The sequence below is a fragment of the Euphorbia lathyris genome, chromosome 5 (genome assembly GCF_963576675.1).
Source record: "Euphorbia lathyris chromosome 5, ddEupLath1.1, whole genome shotgun sequence".
NCBI lineage: Eukaryota > Viridiplantae > Streptophyta > Magnoliopsida > Malpighiales > Euphorbiaceae > Euphorbia > Euphorbia lathyris.
In genome coordinates, this window is record NC_088914.1 from 69,797,994 (window position 1) to 69,818,365 (window position 20,372).

Here is a 20,372-nt window from a genome sequence, read left to right on the forward strand (position 1 = left end):
ATAACATTGTCACGCCTTTTTTATAGGCAAACCAACACCGGAATTTGAAATAGAAATCGTAACCTTTACTCCTAGCACTGTCCTAAAAAAACTCCACATTTAATACCTAATAAGGCCTAATAGTGTTATGGAACGTGTGATAAGCATATCAAACGCATCCTTTTGATCCAACTCCCAGATGCAAAACATGTGTCTCGCTCTATGTACCTTGTCATATTTCAAATAAACTTACACTAACTCTTAGAAAACTCCCTATAGATAAAGACATGTCTCAAACTCCTACCATTCAAAAATGCTTCAGAACCCTAGTTCTAAAAATGAAACATTTCCACCACAATAATGAGTGTATAGCAGACCTTCGATCGATGATGTTCTCCAAAAAAAAAACACTTTCAATTTGTCACATCGTTGGAAACCAATCGAAGCCTTAAAAAACTTTGTTATGAATTAGTGGGGGGATATCTAATAATACGAAAATAAAAAGAGAATCCATCGGATCCATGAAAATGTTCCCGCTCAATCTCATCTTACACTTGGCCTTGTGTAGTGTCAGTGCACGCAAAACCTACACAACATAGGTTGATATGTCGACCATCAATCCAATATCCTCATACACACCAAGCATAATAACTAGGAGAAAGGGGTCGACTCATGTTGGTTCCAACCCTTATAAATACACGAAACCCTTCAAAAAATCAAGGTACTCACTCTCACTTCATCTAAATCATTTCTTTAGTCCGTTCCTGTAAGATTCTTTAATTGATTTTGACATCGAAATGCAGGCATCGGTTACCGACATTGTTAGACCCCTTTATAGATCTCAGTTACATACCTAAACAGAAGATCATCCCTTTACCGATTTCTCACCCATCAAATAACAATAATAACAAAAATAAGATGTCTGTTTGTGATATAAATGAGTTTTGTGTATTTTCAATAAACATCAATTCAACAAGATTAAGACATAAATTAAAAAACAAAATTGATTTTGACTTAAAAATAAATGAAAAGAAGATGGAGATAGTATATAAATAATGAATGCGTGTCAAATGAATGAGGTGAATTGGATGGTCCCTTCAATAGAGGTCCCAAATATCAGATTATATGCCAAATGTCCCATAACCAATATTAATTTGGGATCCTTATGTCCTAATCTTGTCTCCATTAATTTTTAATTTTCCTATTATACCCTCCACTTTCCATAACAAAACTCCAATTTTATGTACTAGAATTGGATTGATTTATGACAATTTGATTAGACTAAGCACCAGATTTTGTTTTGGAGGGGGGGATATCCTATTCAGGATTAAGATAACAGTGTCCCTAAGAAACAGGGTTATGCCACTTAATAGTCTTGGTGCCATGTATTTTGCAAAATTGCCCTTTTGTCCTTGAAAATGTTTTTGTTTGATTAATGTTGTTAAACTAATAATTGAAGTTAAAAAAGAATGAGAAAAGGGGGGGGAGGCAAGGACAAGTGGGTATTTTAGATTTTTGTGAGGCAAAGCAAAGCATAAGTACCCCATCAACTAAGAAAGTTAAGGACACTTGGCCCTCAACTAAATTTGGATACAAAAACCTTTGTTATTTCACTTTCTATGGGATTGGGATCTTTGTCTTTTAAAAGAGTCAACCTCATCTCTCTTTTAATTAATTGACCCTACTATATTAAAAATAAATTGTGTAGAAGAATTATAATCATAGCCATGGTTAAGAAAACGCTACACACTAGCCGGACGGTGCTCTTGGGAATTAATCTGAGAGTAATTGAATTTGTATTTTTATATTTTCTTATAAAAATATAATTAAAATATGTATTATATTATCTAAATATAATATTATAAAATAATTTAACATAGAAAAACATCTATATTTGTCATATATATCATTAAAAATGTAATAAAAAAAAATCATCAACGATATTATTGAAATAATTAAAACAAATAAAAAATAACATGCATAAGTAAAACATTCCAAGTAGCCTCAAGAAGGCTAATAACGGCAAGAGAGCCAAAGGGAGTCAGACGGAAAAAATTGGAACAGATTATCAATTTTCAGCATCTAAACAAGGTCTAAACGATCCAGAACATTCGTCATACTCATAAAAATTTAAAATTGAGTCAAAAGAAAATGAAGGGATAATATATATAAATAAGACATTCTAGCCTAAAATTATTGAGACCATATGACGTTTTATGGTCAAAAGATTCAAGCTGGTTATCAAGTTCCTGATGTAAGAGAAATACACTTCTAAAAATATACAACTAACATTCTTTAAATTTATTTTGTTTCATTGTTGGTGTCCTTTTATCTAAGTTCGCAAAAATGTTCTAAAAAACTAATACAAATGAAGGATTAATATTTAATAGTATTTTACTGGATGGGTTTAATGGTAAGGAAGCGACTCTTTACATGAATTTGATTTTTTGTTGTTGTTGGAGTTTCCATAGATAGAGCGACTTGTAAATCATTTCTTAAACCCAAGGTTATTCTTTTCCCCTAAATTTTTCACTATAACCAAACAAAAATTTATATATAAATAGATAAGTATGCAAATTATTTTGGGTAAAGTAAAACAAAACCTTATGGTTTTACGTTTGTAAAACATGATCCTATGGTTTTAAAACTTACAAATAAATATTTATAGCTTGTGTAGATTACAAATTCATCAAAAATTATTCAAGTGCATGTTTAGCTTAAAAGTGAATGATTTAAAGCAATTAAAAAAATTAAATATACAAATTATCTCATATATAAAATAATCCACAAATATTTTATATAAAAAATTGACTCATATCCTATAACAGCAAACTGCACAAATCATAGACTCATATTTGCAAATTTTAAACCAACAAGACTATGTTTACAAATCAGACAAATCACATCACATGAATTATTATTATTATTATTATTATTATTATTATTATACTTTACCCAATTATTTTTGTAAATTTAAGAACATTTTGTAAATTTGTGAAAACTTATTCATATATACATGTAATTATAATTAAAAGAAAAAAAACAACTATATAATCTTAAAGCAACTCTAATAAATGGTTGGTGTAGTTAAATAAAACTTATTTTAATTACAAACCCCCCTTAATGGTTAACTACAATACATCCCTTCCTCTCGAAATTTGGATGGTTGTCAATCAACTTTTTATTCTCTATTTTTCGATCAATAACTCTTTTATTAACAAAATAATTGATTGATTCAATATTAAATAATAATTAATAATTTAATAAATATTTTTAATTAAAAAAATCTCAAAATCGGATTTATTATCTAAATTGTATAATATTCATCGGGAAAAGGAAAATCCTAAGAAATTCGAAGAATAAAAGAAAAGAGTACAAGTGAGAAAGAGTGAGCGTTATCAACATTAAAGGCTAGAAGTTTGTGGGGAAGAAGAAAGAAACGGAATGGCATTAAATGATGAAAAACAGAAAGGCTAAGTTAAGACAATATAACGTGTGCTAACCAATACCAAAGCTGCACATTTTAAGGTAATCCTTTCTTTCTTCGACCTGTGTGCCTCTCTCTCTCTCTCTCTATCTGTCCAAAATTCCTAATTAATGTTCTTTGCCACATCAATGCTTTTTTACGTATTTATTTTCATTTTTAATTTTTATGTCTAACGATAAGGTCTGGATTTCTTATCCATACCTCTGCCAATTCATCACATCCTTGTCACTCACAATACAAGCAATCACTCCATAATTCACACCCTCCCACCTTTATCTCTATATTTCTCCTTGGTATTACCAATTCAATTATTCTTTCTTTATAAATACAGCAACTTGTTCCAATATTATATCCAAATTCCACATATATAACCATGGCTCAAAAAGTCCCCCTTCTTTCTTTGATTTTCACATTTATTCTAATTCCAATAAAATAGTCAAGTAAAGACTTCTTTTACCCTATCAAAATTCATAAAATGTTCAGCTCCAATAGCAATAAATTTCAGTATGTACAAAGAAAAAGGTAGAGAACTGCACAGTATGTCATCCCCAATACAGGGAATCAAACCAGAAAATATCAATCATTAATTTCAATCAAATTTCATTTGAACAGCTAGTTCGTATTTCAAAAACTATTCCAATTTAGTTAAGAAGATTGGGCAAAACATTTTCATTACCTCCTAACTTCAGTAAATTCTCATTTCTAGTTAACTGCTCCTTATTTTAAATTTAAGCCTGTTGTGCCCTTTGTTTTAAAAGGCAGTTAATGCACATGTCATATTGGCCCCGAAAAAAATATTACAATTTTAAGGTAAATGATTAAATAAATCCTTTGATATAAAAAATAAATAAAAAGGCATTCCAAATGAAAAATGATACCAGATGAGGCGATTTACAAATAACTTTGGTTAAACAGTTGTGCCATCGGTACTGCTTATTTAAAATACATCCGGTCATTCATCTACCAACAAATGATAAAAGTTCAACCAACAGAATTTAGCTTAACTCCAGAGATGAAAATCAAATCAAACATATAATAGGTAGCCTTTCCTGAATCCGAACAGAAGATCAAACGGTAGTTATATTTCGTTTGCAATCAAAAAACATACGCAAACTCAACAGGGCAGTGATACTACAATCTTAAAATAAAAGAAAACCTCAATTTAGCATTAACTGCTTTAGAACAGAAATGTGAAGAGTTCCATGGATGCAATGCAAGCTCACCACCTAATCATGATTCAGTCAGAATACAAGGAAGACCACAGAAAGATGCTGCATCTTGACAGCATCCTGCAATTCGCAACTGCAACTACTACTACTACGTACGAATCCTGCTGCTTTCTGCATTTCTAATTGGATAGAAATAAGGATGGGCCTGTGTCAAAAAAAGGGTCATGTGAGTTGGCAAACAAGACAAAATAAGAGTTATGGGCAGTATTTGCTAGACTTGGGAGAATTATTTGAACAAACACATTCTTAGGCACATGCAATTCCCAGAATAGATTACTTGAGTGGTTGGTCCTTCCTTCACTCTACAGAGACAAATCACTTCATCCCTTATCTTGATGTTTCAAGTCTAATTACACAACATTAATTGAGACGGTATTTACATCTCAATAATGCCTAAGATAGAAACAGAAACCATAGACACAAAAGCCTCTACTTCAAAAGATTGACCCCTCTTAAGTGCATATCGGCTTGAACTGCAATAAGTATAATTTTTACCTGCGGTAACGCATATGATACATATTGATCAAGGAACATTAGAAATATTTAAGTAGATTTCTGTGCTTTTGCATATCTACAGGTGGTTATAAGTAGATTTCCTCATCTACATAGCCATGAAGTAGGGCATTATTGATGTCAACTTGGTGGATGGACCAATCTTTGGCAGCAACTATAGCTAGAAAGACGGTCACTGTTCTAGTAACAGGAGAACAATTTTTTGTGTAATCAAATACCAGACTACTGGTTGCAACCTCTACCAACCAATTGGCCTTGCACCTCACGACTATACCATTAACCTCATGTTTCACATGAAAGACCCATTTGGAAGAAATTGGTTTCTTTCCAGCTAGTAAATATGTAAGAACCCAAGTTTGATTTGCTTCCAAAGCTTACATTTCAATTTGCGTAGCTGTAATCCAAGAAGGATCATGACTAGCCTCTTATTATAAGTTCTAGGCATAGTTATTAAAGGCGCGCCTCGGCTAAGGCTCTAGCCTTAGCGCCTCTGGAGCCCAAAGGCAGGCGCGGTCAGTCAGGCGTGCGCCTTGGTGCACCTTTGTGCGCCTCAAGCCAGGCGCTAGGCGCGCCCCTCAGCTACCTTAGGGTATTTTAGGGTTGAGTTGAGGGTATTTTAGGGTTTTCTAAGTTCAGAAAAGAAAAGAAAAGCAGACAGACTTTTACTACACATATCCCAGCAGCAGCAGCAGCAGCAGCAGCAGCAGACATGTTGCTCTCTAGGCATAGTTATTAAAGGCGCGCCTCGGCTAAGGCTCTAGCCTTAGCGCCTCTGGAGCCCAAAGGCGGGCGCGGTCAGTCAGGCACGCGACTTGGTGCGCCTTTGTGCGCCTCAAGCCAGGCGCTAGGCACACCCCTCAGCTACCTTAGGGTATTTTAGGGTTGAGTTGAGGGTATTTTAGGGTTTTCTAAGTTCAGAAAAGAAAAGAACCAGACAGACTTTTACTACACATATCGCAGCAGCAGCAGCAGCAGACATTTTGCTCTCTAGGCATAGTTATTAAAGGCGTGCCTCGGCTAAGGCTCTAGCCTTAGTGCCTCTGGAGCCTAAAGGCGGGCGCGGTCAGTCAGGCGCGCGACCTGGTGCGCCTTTGTGCGCCTCAAGCCAGGCGCTAGGCGCGCCCCTCAGCTACCTTAGGGTATTTTAGGGTTGAGTTGAGGGTATTTTAGGGTTTTGAGGGTATTTTAGGGTTTTCTAAGTTCAGAAAAGAAAAGAAAAGCAGACAGACTTTTACTACACATATCGCAGCAGCAGCAGCAGCAGACATTTTGCTCTCCTCCTCCATCAACGGTGCTTCCATCTTCCATCTATCAGGTATGTTGATGGGTAGATTGGATGGAGGGGAGTCGGATGATGATGATCTAGTACACCCAAATGAGGGATTGTTAGTACGGGCTATTGGAGCCGATGAAAGTGCTTATCAAACTAGAGTAGTAGTAAAAAATGTTGCAAAAGCATCTAGTTCAAGTGTTAGGTCTAAGGCTAAGGCGAAAGATAAGGGTAAAATGCATCTTATAGATGATGAACCCGACTTTGTAGATGATGAGTACATTGATGAGGAAGGTGACAATGATGATGAGATTGAAAACCTTATTCAAGAAGCATATGATGATGATGATGATTATGGTTCTGATGAAGATTAGGAAGGAAGACTAGGAAGTTAAAGATTAGTTGTTTTCTAACTTTTAAGTCGGAATTATGAGTTTTAGATTATGCCTTAGTAGTTAACTAGAACTTAACTCGTGCATTTTATTGTTTTATTGTTGGTATTTGACTATTTGTGATTATTTGTGACTAGTATTAGGAATTTATGATTTTTTTTTTTTTTGGTGCGCCTCAAGTCGCTCGGGCGCGCACCTTAAGTTGCGCCTTGCGCCTTTAATAACTATGGTTCTAGGTTCTTTAAACTTTAGACAAGCATGATGCTGGTCAAACTTCAACCAAGGGGGAGCATGTGCTTGTCGCCGGCAAGGGGGCGGATGTCCCCCTTCCCCTTTTGGTTCCACCACTGACAGTGTCCTTCAAATATTTCAAGACACGAAAGCCACATCCATATGCAAATCAGTAGGAGCATCGAGGAACTGATTGAGTTGTTGAGTGATGAAGGAGATGTCTAGTCTGGTGAAACCAAGGTAAAGTAATCTGCTACTGATCCTTTTATATCTATCTGGACCAGCATATAAGGGTGATGGGAAATAAAATTGCACTCCAGTAGGAATGGAACTACTAACAGCAAGTGCATCATATGGACATGAGATTTACCATAGCTTCTTTTGCAGTAGGCCTATCTTGATGATCATATCGCAGCAACTTGTCAAGGAAGTCAACAGCCTTCAACAAAGAAAATACTGAGTGGATTGAATCGAATTCAAAGCAAATAAAACATAGAAGTGCAAACAAATTAGTAGTGATTTATACCTCAGGGACTGCCAAATGTTGATTATCCATATTGATAAACTTAGTCCATGGTTTCCGGCTATGCCTGTGTCAAGAAGAGATTATTCTCAGCTGAGAGAACTCGCTGGTAACAAAAATGTTTTGATTTAGCATAACAGAATTACCTGCCAACTAGGGCTGCAAGATGTGGGTCTAACTCTATCCGGTACTTGTTCAAATAAGCATTTAATTCGTCTGTACCAAGGACCTGTTATACAAAGATACAAAAAATTGGAGTCCTATCATGTGTTCATATTAACATTTCTCAAAACCAATAAGCTTGGCATTCAATTGTTAGAATCTAATATAGAAGTCAAAACAAAGGCAATAAACAAATTCACAGGGAATGCAATCATGCTAAATTGAGTCTATCGGAACACCAACAAGCAGGATAGCAAACAGAAATTGCCTTGCAACAATTTCAATTTCAACTCGTTCAGTAAACACAAAGAAGCATATTTATGGGACTCCCTCACAAATATCAGCAAGGAGGCAGTTCCAAAAAGAACAATTACATACTGGATGTACACTTTGCTATTAAAATTTTGTATACGCATCCTACATACCTTGGCTATTTTGACTAACTGATCATAGTTATCATGCCCATAGAAGAATGGCTCCTTACGGAATATCTGTTAAGACAAAGCTTAATCATAAGACAAAATGAAAGCATTAAACACTTCAGCATTATATAGAATTTCTACCAATGAGATACACCAATGGATGAGCATGCAAGTAAATCAAGATCCATTCAATAAAAACTCATAAGAACACAAATCTGAGAAGGTAATATAAAAAAAATTAACTGCCATAGACTTTCCACTAAGAAGTCAGCTGTCAGTAAGAAAACTAAATAATTTGAACGTGATAAAGAGTCAAGCCCAACTTGCATCTTCAGACAAAACTTTACAAGGAAAATCAATAAAAAAAGAAAAGTAGTAAACAGGAACCCCTAATGATGCGACAACAGTCTGACCTACAGAAGAAAGGGAACTAAGAAGTCAGGGAGTGGAGGGAAAAGAAGAAAGGGGAAACCTCACCATTCCAGCAAACATACAACCAAGGCTCCACAAGTCTAAGGAATAATCATAATCTTGCAAATCAACAAGAAGTTCAGGGCCTTTAAAGTATCTGTTCATCATGAAGAAAAAAAAAACAAAATCAGAAATTACATATATATAAAAGCACAAGTTTTTCATGACTGGCAATGGCAGTAAACAGAGTACTGCAAAGCATGCTGTTAGGCCATATTTCATACATTTTTACTTCTTATTTTTTGTTTATTTTCATGCTACATGCATTAAATTAGTTAGAAATGTTTGCTTTAATTTTAATTTTCAAGGCTTTAGCTTTATAGATGGATTCTTGTCTTTTTAGCTAAATTTTGGAGTGTTTTTTATCCTCAATTAGAAGTCCCATTGTTCCTAGAAGTGAAGAAAAGATTAAGAGGCTTCAAAAGGCCAAAAAGTGAGCCAACTCGCTGAGTCGCGATCCAACTCGTGGAGATGCAGCATGCAAGACAAAATCCAATCTGACTCAACCCCCAACTCTGCAAGTTAATGCCTGAGTCGCAACAAATTGATTGCTTTCTTTTGTCCAATTTGACTGGAATTTCACTCCTAAAATCTCTCTAATTCTCTGCATATCTATATATAATATAAAACAGTAATGATGGAGCTGAGGTGTCACTTCCTTCCATTTTACTGATAAAAAAATATAATATAATATATTAATTTTAATTATATTATTATATTTATCTATAAAAATATTATTTTGTTCATATTATATATAAGAGTTCTACAGAATTTAGATTAATCCCTAAATTCACTCCTAAAATCTCTCTAATTCTCTGCATATTTCTTTATATATATATAATATAAAACAGTAACGACGGAGCTGAGATGTCACTTCCTCCTTTTTTTTAATATAATATAATATTTTTTGATAGAAATTGGGACGAGACAGAACTTAAGCGGGGTGAGCACCCATGGCCCAAGAACTGTCAAACCCGAAATATATAAATAAAAGAAAAAAGAGAGTGTTTGAACAAGAGAAGAGGAATGAGAACAAACAAGAAGAAGGGGGAAGGAGAAAAGTTTAGGAAAGGTCAAGAAAAACGCAAATGAGAAATATTACAAATGTCATCATTGATAAACCTGTGGCAAAAAGCAGGAGCTGAAGGCCACCAATTGATCACGGAGGAAGAGACTCCAAATTTTGCCAACGCATCAGCAACTCTATTACCTTCCCTAAAGATGTGAGTAAAAAGAATGTTCACATGGAGTCTGACTCAACCCAACCCAAAGCTGATGCCAATTTTTCTCCCAAGCAAGTTCAATTGCGAAAATAGCGGCTCTCAATTCAGCCATATAAGCAAAAGAAGGAGGGGTAGAAAAAGCAAAAATTTTAATTATATTATTATATTTATCTATAAAATATTATCTTATTCGTTATATCTAAGAGTTCTACAGAATTTAGATTAATCTCTAAGTTCACTCCTAAAATCTCTCTAATTCTCAGCATATCTATCTATCTATATATATATATATATATATATAACAGTAAAGATGGAGTTGAGATGTCACTTCCTAATAAAAAAATATAATATAATATATTAATTTTAATTATATTATTATATTTATCTATAAAAATATTATTTTATTCGTATTATATCTAAGAGTTCTACAAAATTTAAATTAATCCCTAAGATCTCTCCAATTCTCTGCACACACATATATATATATAGTACAAAACAGTAACGATGGAGCTGAGATGTCACTTATTCATTTTTTTGGTGATAAAAAATATAATATAATATGTTAATTATTATATTATTATATTTATCTGTAAAAATATTATTTTATTCGTATTATATTTAAGAGTTCTACAAAATTTAGATTAATCCCTAAATTCACTCCTAAAATCTCTCTAATTCTCTACATATCTATATTTTATATATAATATAAAACATTAACGATGGAGCTGAGGTGTCACTTTCTCCTTTTTTCCTGATAAAAAATATAATATAATATATTAATTTTAATTACATTATTATATTTATCTACAAAAGGATTATTTAAAGTAAATGCAAAAATAAATTAATAAAATTTAATTTAGATAACACATGTATGTCATTAATTTTAATTATTAAATTACAAAATTTTTAAATATTTATATGCCAAGATGAATCCGTGCATCGCACGGGCCGAAAACTAGTTCTACTCTTATTTGGAATCCGTGGTAAAGCTTTATTCTATTTCTTCCCCCATATATAGAGGTAATCGCGGAAAAGGGACATATAATTTTCACTTAGAATACGCTGAAATTCTGCAAGGAAAGAGAAACTTTGCAAAGGACAAAAGTGCCACTCACTCATCAATCGTCTTAATTGTTCGGTTCTTTCTTCTAGTTTTCTCTTATTTTTGTATCTTTGATGATGAACATGATTCCATCTATTTCTATTGTTTGTTTTATTTTGACCATGAACTAATTCATTATAGCTAGGGCTATAGTGTACCTTAGCTTAACTATGTAAATATTTCTTTATGCAATTTAAAATTTCTCTTAGAGCATCTCCAATGGGGTATAATGAACCACTTATTATACCCCTCTATTAAACTCTCTCCTATTGGAGTGAGTTTAATATATTAAACAATTATCAACCACTCAATAGATATTGAGTAGTTGATTAAGGCTTCAGACTATCTTTATGCACATATTTTTAAATTTTAAAATAATATGATACAGAGTTTAATTAATTGGTGGATCTCTTATGATTGAGTGGCTATAGAGTTTAACCATTGAAGTGAATAGTTTAATACAATTAGACTTATTAAATGGATCTTACAATGATGATGTGGCATGTATATTGAGTGGTTGTGGGTATGAAGCATTGGAGATGCTCTTATACTCATGAGATTAAGTTCAGTGTTCTTAATGCTTATTGCTTGTGACCATCTTCAATATTGATTTTGGTTATTTAATCAACAGTGATCATTAATCGATGTACATAACTTAACCTAATTGGACCATTATTATGATAGTTATTTGGTTTTACCAAAGTTCTCCAAAGAGACTAGTGCTTCTTAATCTAGTTGCTTAGATTGAACAGATTTAAGTAAATAGAGAAGGGAAAATCACCATCTCTAGGAGAAGAAAATAACTTACATTGCATAATTAGATTAATTGCATGAATTGGCTACGTGAAACTGGACGCCCTAGTCACCTTAAAATCAATTGTTTATCACAAAATCTAAGTGTCTATTGCAAATTTAGTCTTAATTAATTTAGTTTAAATCATCAAATCTTCTTTTACTATTAGTCTACATAACAAAGAATTTGAAAGATTTAGTACTTGTATATTTAGTATCCATGGGAACGAACTCGTTTTGAATTCTACATTATTTGTTTGCAATATTGCATGTAAAATAACTGAAATATAAAACAATGTATGATGTTTAATATTAAACACTTGAAATCATATATATACACATAAATTAGTTGATCTTCAGTAAAAAAAAAAAATGTTGACAGAGACCATAGGTGATTTGTTGAATCTATAAATCTTGTCAAGGATGAGTTTTTTTAACGAACAAAAGAATTCATGATATAATCAAACCAATCAAGCATTGGAGTTAGAATATACATGGTGGCTTGGGTACTAAAATATATTTAAGGGAACATACCTTGAAGCAACACGAACATTATACTCCTTCCCCGGATGATAAAACTCTGCTAGTCCCCAGTCTATAAGTCGAAGTTTCCTCTGCTCATGATCAATCATGACATTATGTGGTTTCACATCGCGATGCATGATACCTTGTGAGTGGCAATAATCTAATGCCTACATGAAGGATCCATAATAATATATGAAGATTATGTAAAAACAAAATAACGATTTAAAGCATAATAAAAATAAGTAATCCAAATAGTCAGATATAAATAAATAACAAAGCAAATTTTATCTCAAATAGATTGAAAAGTACACCGTAACAATACTTAAAATATGAAGAAAAAAATGCACATTTAAGGTGAAACAGATCAAAAAACAGACAGATGAGATTTTTTGCAAAAGAACATGGTAAAGAACTATAAGTTATAGGACCATAGAAACAAAACGTGGAAAAATTGCAAAATGCTCCCATAATGCTAATATTGAAACGGAGAGCCAAATAACTGATGAAATGATGTAAATGCATCAAAAGTTAGTTTAACGCAGACATTATGTTACTATTCAAGTCTTACTATAGCAACTCTCTACTTTTAGGATATTTTACTTAGATGTTAAATTATGTTTATTTTGGTCCAACCTAGTCCTATTAGGATCCTGGACAAAACTAGCAGCTGTTAGTCATAGCGCAGAATTGTATATGTCAATTACTCCAGCTTTTCATGCTGGGATTATTTTCTAGCAGGAAACTACAAACTCGGGACTGCGGGTCATTCTTTCAGCTCTCCTGTTCTTTTTAATAACTTCTTCAGTTTCTCAATAAACTATAAATAGGTTAGAAAGAGGAGGCTTACAATGTAAACGATATTCAGGAACTGAACAACAGGAATTATGCTCTACAAGGAATCCATAAAAGAGAAGGTTACAATCCCTAAACATGTAGAATCCACAAATGTTGAGAACAGAAATGAAAAAAGTTTCGATCACAAGAATAACTTGGATTGACCATTTTAGGCCAACTGATTTTTCAAGGTGAACTGCCTTTTGGCTATTCCCATTGGTAATGAAACCACCTTGAAATAGAGCTGTGGAGTCGGTGCACCCATAAACAAAGAATTGCTGATGGGATTGCACAAGAGCATGTGACAACAAGGAGCCGCACGAGGCATCAACAAATCACAAACGCAAGGGTTGATTTGGAGGAAGATCAGTCACAATAAAGATGCATGATACCAAAGGGAAATAATGTAAGATAAATTAGATTGGTCAAGGTGGTTTGAGTAATTAGTTTAAATCTCAATGTCATATAACCATTCTAGACAAGGTTGTTTAAGCTTGAAAGTAAATTGGTTGGGCTTAAGCTGTCATAATTTCCCACCTAAGAGGTTCACAACAATCTAAAGAAACTACAGCATTTCCCCAGATATTAGCAATAACTAGTGACTAGCAAAGATCATATCCAAACCAAAATCCTCCAAACCTAAAAAGAATTGTATATCCAATAACGCCATTTACAAGAATTCACCAGGGTAACTAGATAGAATAGGAGTTCTAAGTTATGAGGTTGAGAGAAGGGAAGGGACAAGGTAGAGCCTAATATGTAGTATCTATCAAAAAATTCTAACGAAAACATTTTTTTATCATATCCCAAATAATCATATCATAAATCAAGTTAGAGGTGCTACTTGGGAGAGAAATGATGAAATGAAACATCCAAAACAAATATGTGAAAATCTCTAGTCAAAATCTAAAATAATTAAAAACAGAAAGATCAATCATAGTAAAAGAAACTAGGTAAGAGAAATATTCAGTGTGAAAATTTTGAAACCACCCAAATAGATGATATCAAAGTTAACACAAACGCATGGCATATGTGCAAGTTTTATCTTCATAAATAAACACACATTTTATGTCTTTTGAAAGGTAGAAGAAGCCAAATTTATCTCAGTGCACTGACAATGCTAAGATGCTTGCAGCAACAAAAGCATTCACCGGAAAGTGTCACTGAAAGTGAACCATCAGAACAATTAAGTTCAAACTGAAGCCACCAGTATTACCAACTTCTCACCCAACGTTTAAGAACCAAATCCCCAAGAGGCTTACATCTTCAATCCAATGTGATTCAAAAATAAAGGCCAGCCAGCAGAAGTATTTAAGATATTCAAATCAGAGATAGTATCAACATAACCACTAAGCAGCCAAATTTAACACCAAACATGAAAAAACTATCACATTTTCAGATGTTTATTTGAAAAGGGAATTCATCAAAAAGAACATCCTGCAGAAATACATACCTAGTTTCCTAGAACTAAAGTACCACTAAATAAATCATGAAGTTTCTATATTTTAAGTTTAAAAATTGTGTCAAAAAACTTTTGCATTCATTGATCCACATGTAAGCAAATGAACATCCAGAATATTTCAGTCTTTTAGCTCCTAATGTGCAAGATAAAACTTATAAAATTTTAAAATTCAAATCTATATGTTCAAAAGCATACAATATAATAACTTCCATATCTAAAACCCAGTGAAAAGAAGAAGAGTTACATAGCATTCTGTAAATCAATGTAAACCTATTCCTCCTCTTTCTTTCTTTTTCTTCTTTATCTATATAAGGAACAAACTTGTCTTGTCAATTAAGGAACGCAAAACATGTAATATCAAATTCCCCACACACAAATATTTGAAGTGCTAACCTTCAGAAGTTCGTAGATATAATATCGAATGTCATAGTCTGAGAGTGTTGGATAAAGCACTTTAAAATCAGTATTATTCACATATTCAAAAATGAGACTCGGGGTTTTTGATTGCTGATCTCTAACAATATCGAGCAACTTCACGATGTTGGGCCCTCCACATAGATTTTGCAGTATCTTAATCTCCCTTTTGATCTGCATTTAGAGATATCTCAAAGTTAGCCACTACAAGGTAATACTACAGATCTAAACAGCTAAGTTAGAGTATTAGGAAGATAACAGGTTTATGAAATCAATGTTATTGGTGTAATATATATATATGGAGAGAGAGAGAGAGAGAGAGACTTTGCAGTTTTTATCTCCCTTTTAATTTGCATCCAGAACAATTAGGAAGATAACAGGTTAATGAAATCAATTTTATTGGTTTTGTACATACATAAATACACACATATAGGCAATGCTTACAACAGTACACTGATGAAATATTGACTGATTTGGATCTCTTTACATATAAACACAAAGTACTAACAATGGAAAGTGAATCCTGTAAAAAACTAGATAATTAATATAAATAAAAGCTGCAGACAAATGCTGGAGAACAACTTCAGACATCCAAGCTCCCAAATTAGAAAAGATAAGATTCAAGGCAAGCATAGTAAAGTAAAAAGAGGTTAAAGTATCAATAAGCATTTGCAAAATATCTTCCAAAACCTGTAAAATGTGATGGAAAGTGTGTAGGTAAAACACTAGCATATCAGTCCCTAGCGCACCTCAAATACATTCGACTAAAATCAATCATAAATTATCAACTAATGAACATAAGCACACGTTAGAATGTGCATAACTGGAGTTGGAAAAAAAAAAGATAATTAGCATAACCTCAAAATCCTTAAAATGACCTTCAAGTTATTAGTAAGAAGAATATATATTTTCATTCCATCCTCCATAACCAAGCCAAAAAAGTTCAGTCTCGTGGAAACTAGTAGCACCTAATATGCAATTTTAAATTTCAATAAATTGTCCACTTAAAATATATGAAACAATAAAATAAAGGTAAAAGAGGCAACAGGTGAAATTGATAGGCCAAAATTGGTAGGTATATTAGAAGTCGCAAGTTGAGAACAGTAGCTAGTGGCAGAGATTTTTTTATCTTAAGAAAGTGAAAAGTGTGATAGAAAGAAAAACAATTTCTAAAGGACGGTTTAGAAACTCTTTTCATCACAAAGTAGTCAATCTGTAACCTCTAAAGTTATATCATTATATGTCATGTAGCCACAACAAGAAAATAATCGTTTGATTCATACTGATTCACCTAGTTCTATTGAATTGCTCAACAATTCATTCATGATTTAAACACCTGTGCAATTCACTGTATAGATTTGAATTTATGTCTACGAAATTAAGTTCAATTGTATGATTTGAACAGAGAATTGTAAAACTCTAAAAGATGTACTGGGTACAGGTAATGGCATTTCAGTCGAAACTTGTTTCTACGCATTCCACTTATATGGATCAAGTATTATCAGACAAAAACCTTTGGTGGAACTGAACTGATGCATGCATATGCACTTCAGAATCCTAAAAATTAATTAAGTATCTTTACAACTTAAGTGTAAACTATTGAGTGCTAAAAATATCAAATTTCACTTGCAAATTAGGCCTAGACTCTAGTTAATGCATATTGCTCAGAATGATACATATATGACTTTTTTTTCCGTTCCAACCCTCTCTTTTTCTACTTCCCCTGTTTATATTGTGTTCTTGCATCTATTGTTGTCATAGTTGTTAAAGGCACGCCTGACTCAAGGCACAGAGGTTAGCGCCAGGCGGGCAATGTCAGCCAGGCACGTGCCTTAGTGCGCCTAGGCACTGTTGTAGGGGTTTGAGGATTTTTTAGGGTTTGAGGATTTCTAGGGATTTTTCAGCTTCTAATCACAGCCATTGGAAAACTTCAGGATTAAGAGCTCAGATTAAATTAGAAAAAGAAGAAAAAGATGAAGATGATGATGAGATTGATAACCTTGAGGTAGAATATGATGATGGAGGAGATGATAGTGATGATGGTGACTTTGATGATGAATATGGACTATAAAGACTAAAGAGTTTACTAGTCTTGCTTGAGGAAAAGTAGCTATTATTCTGTTTGCAAATAACTTAGTGTTCAGTTGAAGTTGAACTTTGGTCTTTAGTTTAGATTTAAATTTTATTATGAATTATAATTCTGTCTGAGTAGTTAATAAGAATTTATTTCATGCAGTTTATGATTAAAATTGTTGTTATTTAACTATTTGTGTCATTTTAGACATGGTAAGTGCTGTTATTTATATTTATAATTTTATATGTTATTTTGTTTTGATGCGCCTTGTGTCGCTCGGGCAGGCGCCTGAGCCTCGCGCTTAAGCTCCAGGACCCCTTGTGCCTTTCACAACTATGATTGTTGTTTAACGGAATGCTCAAGTGTGTGCATATGAAGAATAAAATTTGACAAAAATGAAACCCTTCAAAAGCAGAACTGCAATCTCTTATTATCTAAAAAACATTGCAATATCTTTCAAAAATATTTAACTATTCTGTTGATCTATTGAAACATTTCATAGAAACAGTACCCATGAAAAAAAAATCATGAAAGTTCTTTCATAACATATCTATTTACTTAACATTAGGATATGAGCAAAAAAAAAAAACGGGGTCATAAAATCATTCTTAAAAGACATAAAAGCCTTGCATAAAGAATGAACATTTTACCTTGTTCTAATATTGAGTATGCTAAATGTCATTCAGGGTAAAATGCTACAATGACAAGCAATTGCATAAATCGACTCAAACTTCAATATTAAATAAATAAAACTTCAGACCGAAGTGATCATATAAAACAAACTATTAATTGAGAAGTTTTTCATATTTTGCTTCTCAAACTTGTGAATTAACCAACATGACATATTAAAGAGCACAATTTGGGTATGCTACAACGAGTCCAACTATCAATTACTAATAACAGCACAAACAAGAAGCAAACCAAAACTATCTTCATTCTTCATCAGTTAAGCAATAATGAAGTTTAGCAAAGTATAACAACACTAACTTTAATTGCTTGCTCAAAACTGTTTAAATTTCATGTAAGATGGTCCCTCCTTCATTCTATTTGATTCAAAATGAAGCTATAACAACTAAACAGCATATGCGGCACAGTGTAAACGTTCACTTGCTTAAAATAATTTTTAAAAAAATGGGTTGTGCCATTGAATATGATTCACCTTCTTCTTCTTCACAGGTTTAAGAATCTTAATGACGCATTTCTCATTATCTGTACAATGGACGCCTTCAAAAACCTCACTATATTTGCCCCTCCCCACCTTCCTCACCACCTCATAATCATCCTGCTCCCTGAAAACACAGTCAATAAACAACATAAAATACTAAGTAACCAAATAGTAAAATGAGTACGTAAATAAACAGAAAGGAGAATTGGTAGAGAAATTCTAAAAGATATATATGTATAATAACTTTTATAGCTTGTGACAATGGAAAAGAGGTGATCTCCGCGCAACCAAGCATTTATAGCTATCAAACAGGTTGCAGTGGTGGTCTATCATATATGTACTACACGAATTTCCAGCATAACTTAAATATCCTCAGAATTAACCAGAAATCATTCTCCATCTACCGAAATTAGGGTTGATTCAATGGGGTGTCTAGCCAATCAAACAAAAAGTTGAGAGAACCTATTGCAAATCAACGAACTAAGAAAAAAAAGGGGGGGAAAGATAATTACCCCCATTGAACAGTAAGTGACTCGTAATCCCAATACTCCTTGGGCCGGATGACATTGATGTCGGCATAAACCCTAGCTTTGGATGAGGCGCCAGGTCGCCGAATAGATTTGCCGATCTTCTGCGCCAGCGTGTCGGTCGAAGGAGTCAAAGGCTTCAAGCTATAGAGGCGTACAGATGGTTGGCCCTCCTGCTGATGCCTCTGGTGAGATACAGAAGCACTGGAAGCCAATCGGCGGAGGAAAATTGAGGAGGAAAGCGGAGGGAAGAGAGGGGAGGGGGAGAGAAGCTTGTTTGAGGAGATGAAGAAGAGAGAAAAGAGAGTTTTGTGAATGTAAGGGTGGTGGTGGGAGATTGCGAATTTCTGTAGCAGAGGCCGTATGGCCATCAAATCGTTAAATTAGGGGAAAAAGTTGTTTGTTTTAAGTTAAGCCACAACCGGAATCGCTTTCTTTCCAACTTTTTTTTTTTTTTTTTTTTTGCTGTTTCTTTTCTTTTTCTTTTTTTTCAAATTATTCCCGTTCAAATTAAATTAGTCAGGGAAACGATGTGTTTAAAATAAGTACGATGTCGTTATTTGATATGCCTTTAACCATAACAAAAACAAAAAAAATCGTAAGGGCTTGATTGGATGAAAGGTAAAAAATGGTAAATAAATGAATGGTAGAGAACGGTAGGAAAATATAAAAAAGGGGAAGAAATGGTAATTTCTAACCCTTCAAAACCCACCGAATTGGTGGATTGAAAATTGAATGGAATTTTTTAAAAAAAACCTTCAAAACCCTTCATTACCCTTAGAGCATCTCCAACAGCCTCCTAAGTTGGCTCTTAAGTTAAAATTTGAGGAGTGAGAATAAAAAAGGGTAATGCTATTTACCGTAATATTTTTTCCACCTACCGCACTCGTTTTGACATTTATGCCCTTTTCATAATTTTTTCTCAAAAACCAAAACTTTTTTTTTCTCTCTTTTTGAATTTTTTTTAAAATGGATTTGGCCTAAACGGGCAGCGCGCACCGTTCCACCGTACGGTGGAACGAATGGCGCTCCCGTTCCACCGTACGGTGGAACGAGCATGCCGTTCGTTCCACCGTACGGTGGAACGGCGTGTGCCATTTCCACCACGGGTGGAACGGGCAGTTCGTCCATTCCACCCGTGGTGGAAACGGCACGTCCCGTCCGTTTAGGCTAAATTCATACGGATTCCGCCTCCGTTTCGGAGGCGGAACCCGTGATTTCGGAGTAATTTTTTTACAAAAAACCTTACGGGAGCATTCATGAAGCCTTTACCCGCTCATGCCTTTGGCGGCATGTCGTTTTAGGTCGAGTTTTTTGAAAATCCAAAAAGCTAGAGAGGATTTAAGAGTTTTGATTTTTTGAGTTTAAATTATGAGAAGGGCAAAATTGTCAAAAAAGTGCGGTAGATGGAAAAAATATTGCGGTAAATAGCAGCTCAGCTCCAACAGCCTCTTAGTGGCTCCTCAAATCACTAAGAGTCTCTCCATCCTCTCTATTAATAGAGAGCCTCTCTCCACCTCTTAGAGCATCTCCAATAGAGGTGCCTAAAAGAGTGCCAAAACTTACTAAAATATA

The 20,372-nt window shown here is 33.9% G+C and overlaps 1 protein-coding gene across 1 annotated transcript; it reads right to left on the reverse strand.

Moving 5' to 3' along the window:
- Window positions 1-4,479: 4,479 nt before the first annotated feature.
- Window positions 4,480-19,197, reverse strand: LOC136231130 (casein kinase II subunit alpha-2-like). The gene is made up of 10 exons (XM_066020415.1): window positions 18,783-19,197; window positions 18,265-18,394; window positions 15,011-15,205; window positions 12,331-12,488; window positions 8,686-8,776; window positions 8,212-8,277; window positions 7,771-7,853; window positions 7,628-7,691; window positions 7,472-7,540; window positions 4,480-4,840 (listed from the first exon to the last, which is right to left on the reverse strand). The coding sequence occupies exons 1-10, from the start codon at window positions 19,166-19,168 to the stop codon at window positions 4,784-4,786; spliced, it is 1,299 nt and encodes a 432-aa protein (XP_065876487.1). The 5' UTR covers window positions 19,169-19,197; the 3' UTR covers window positions 4,480-4,783.
- Window positions 19,198-20,372: the final 1,175 nt, after the last annotated feature.

Excerpts from the sequence above, each read along its gene's own strand:
- LOC136231130 (XM_066020415.1), bottom strand. The coding sequence starts at position 19,168 with ATGGCCATACGGCCTCTGCTACAGAAATTCGCAATCTCCCACCACCAC. Across the intron at positions 15,206-18,264 it reads AACCTGTGAAGAAGAAGAAG|ATCAAAAGGGAGATTAAGAT; the intron begins GTGAATCATATT and ends CTCTAAATGCAG. Across the intron at positions 12,489-15,010 it reads ATATCTACGAACTTCTGAAG|GCATTAGATTATTGCCACTC; the intron begins GTTAGCACTTCA and ends TCCTTCATGTAG.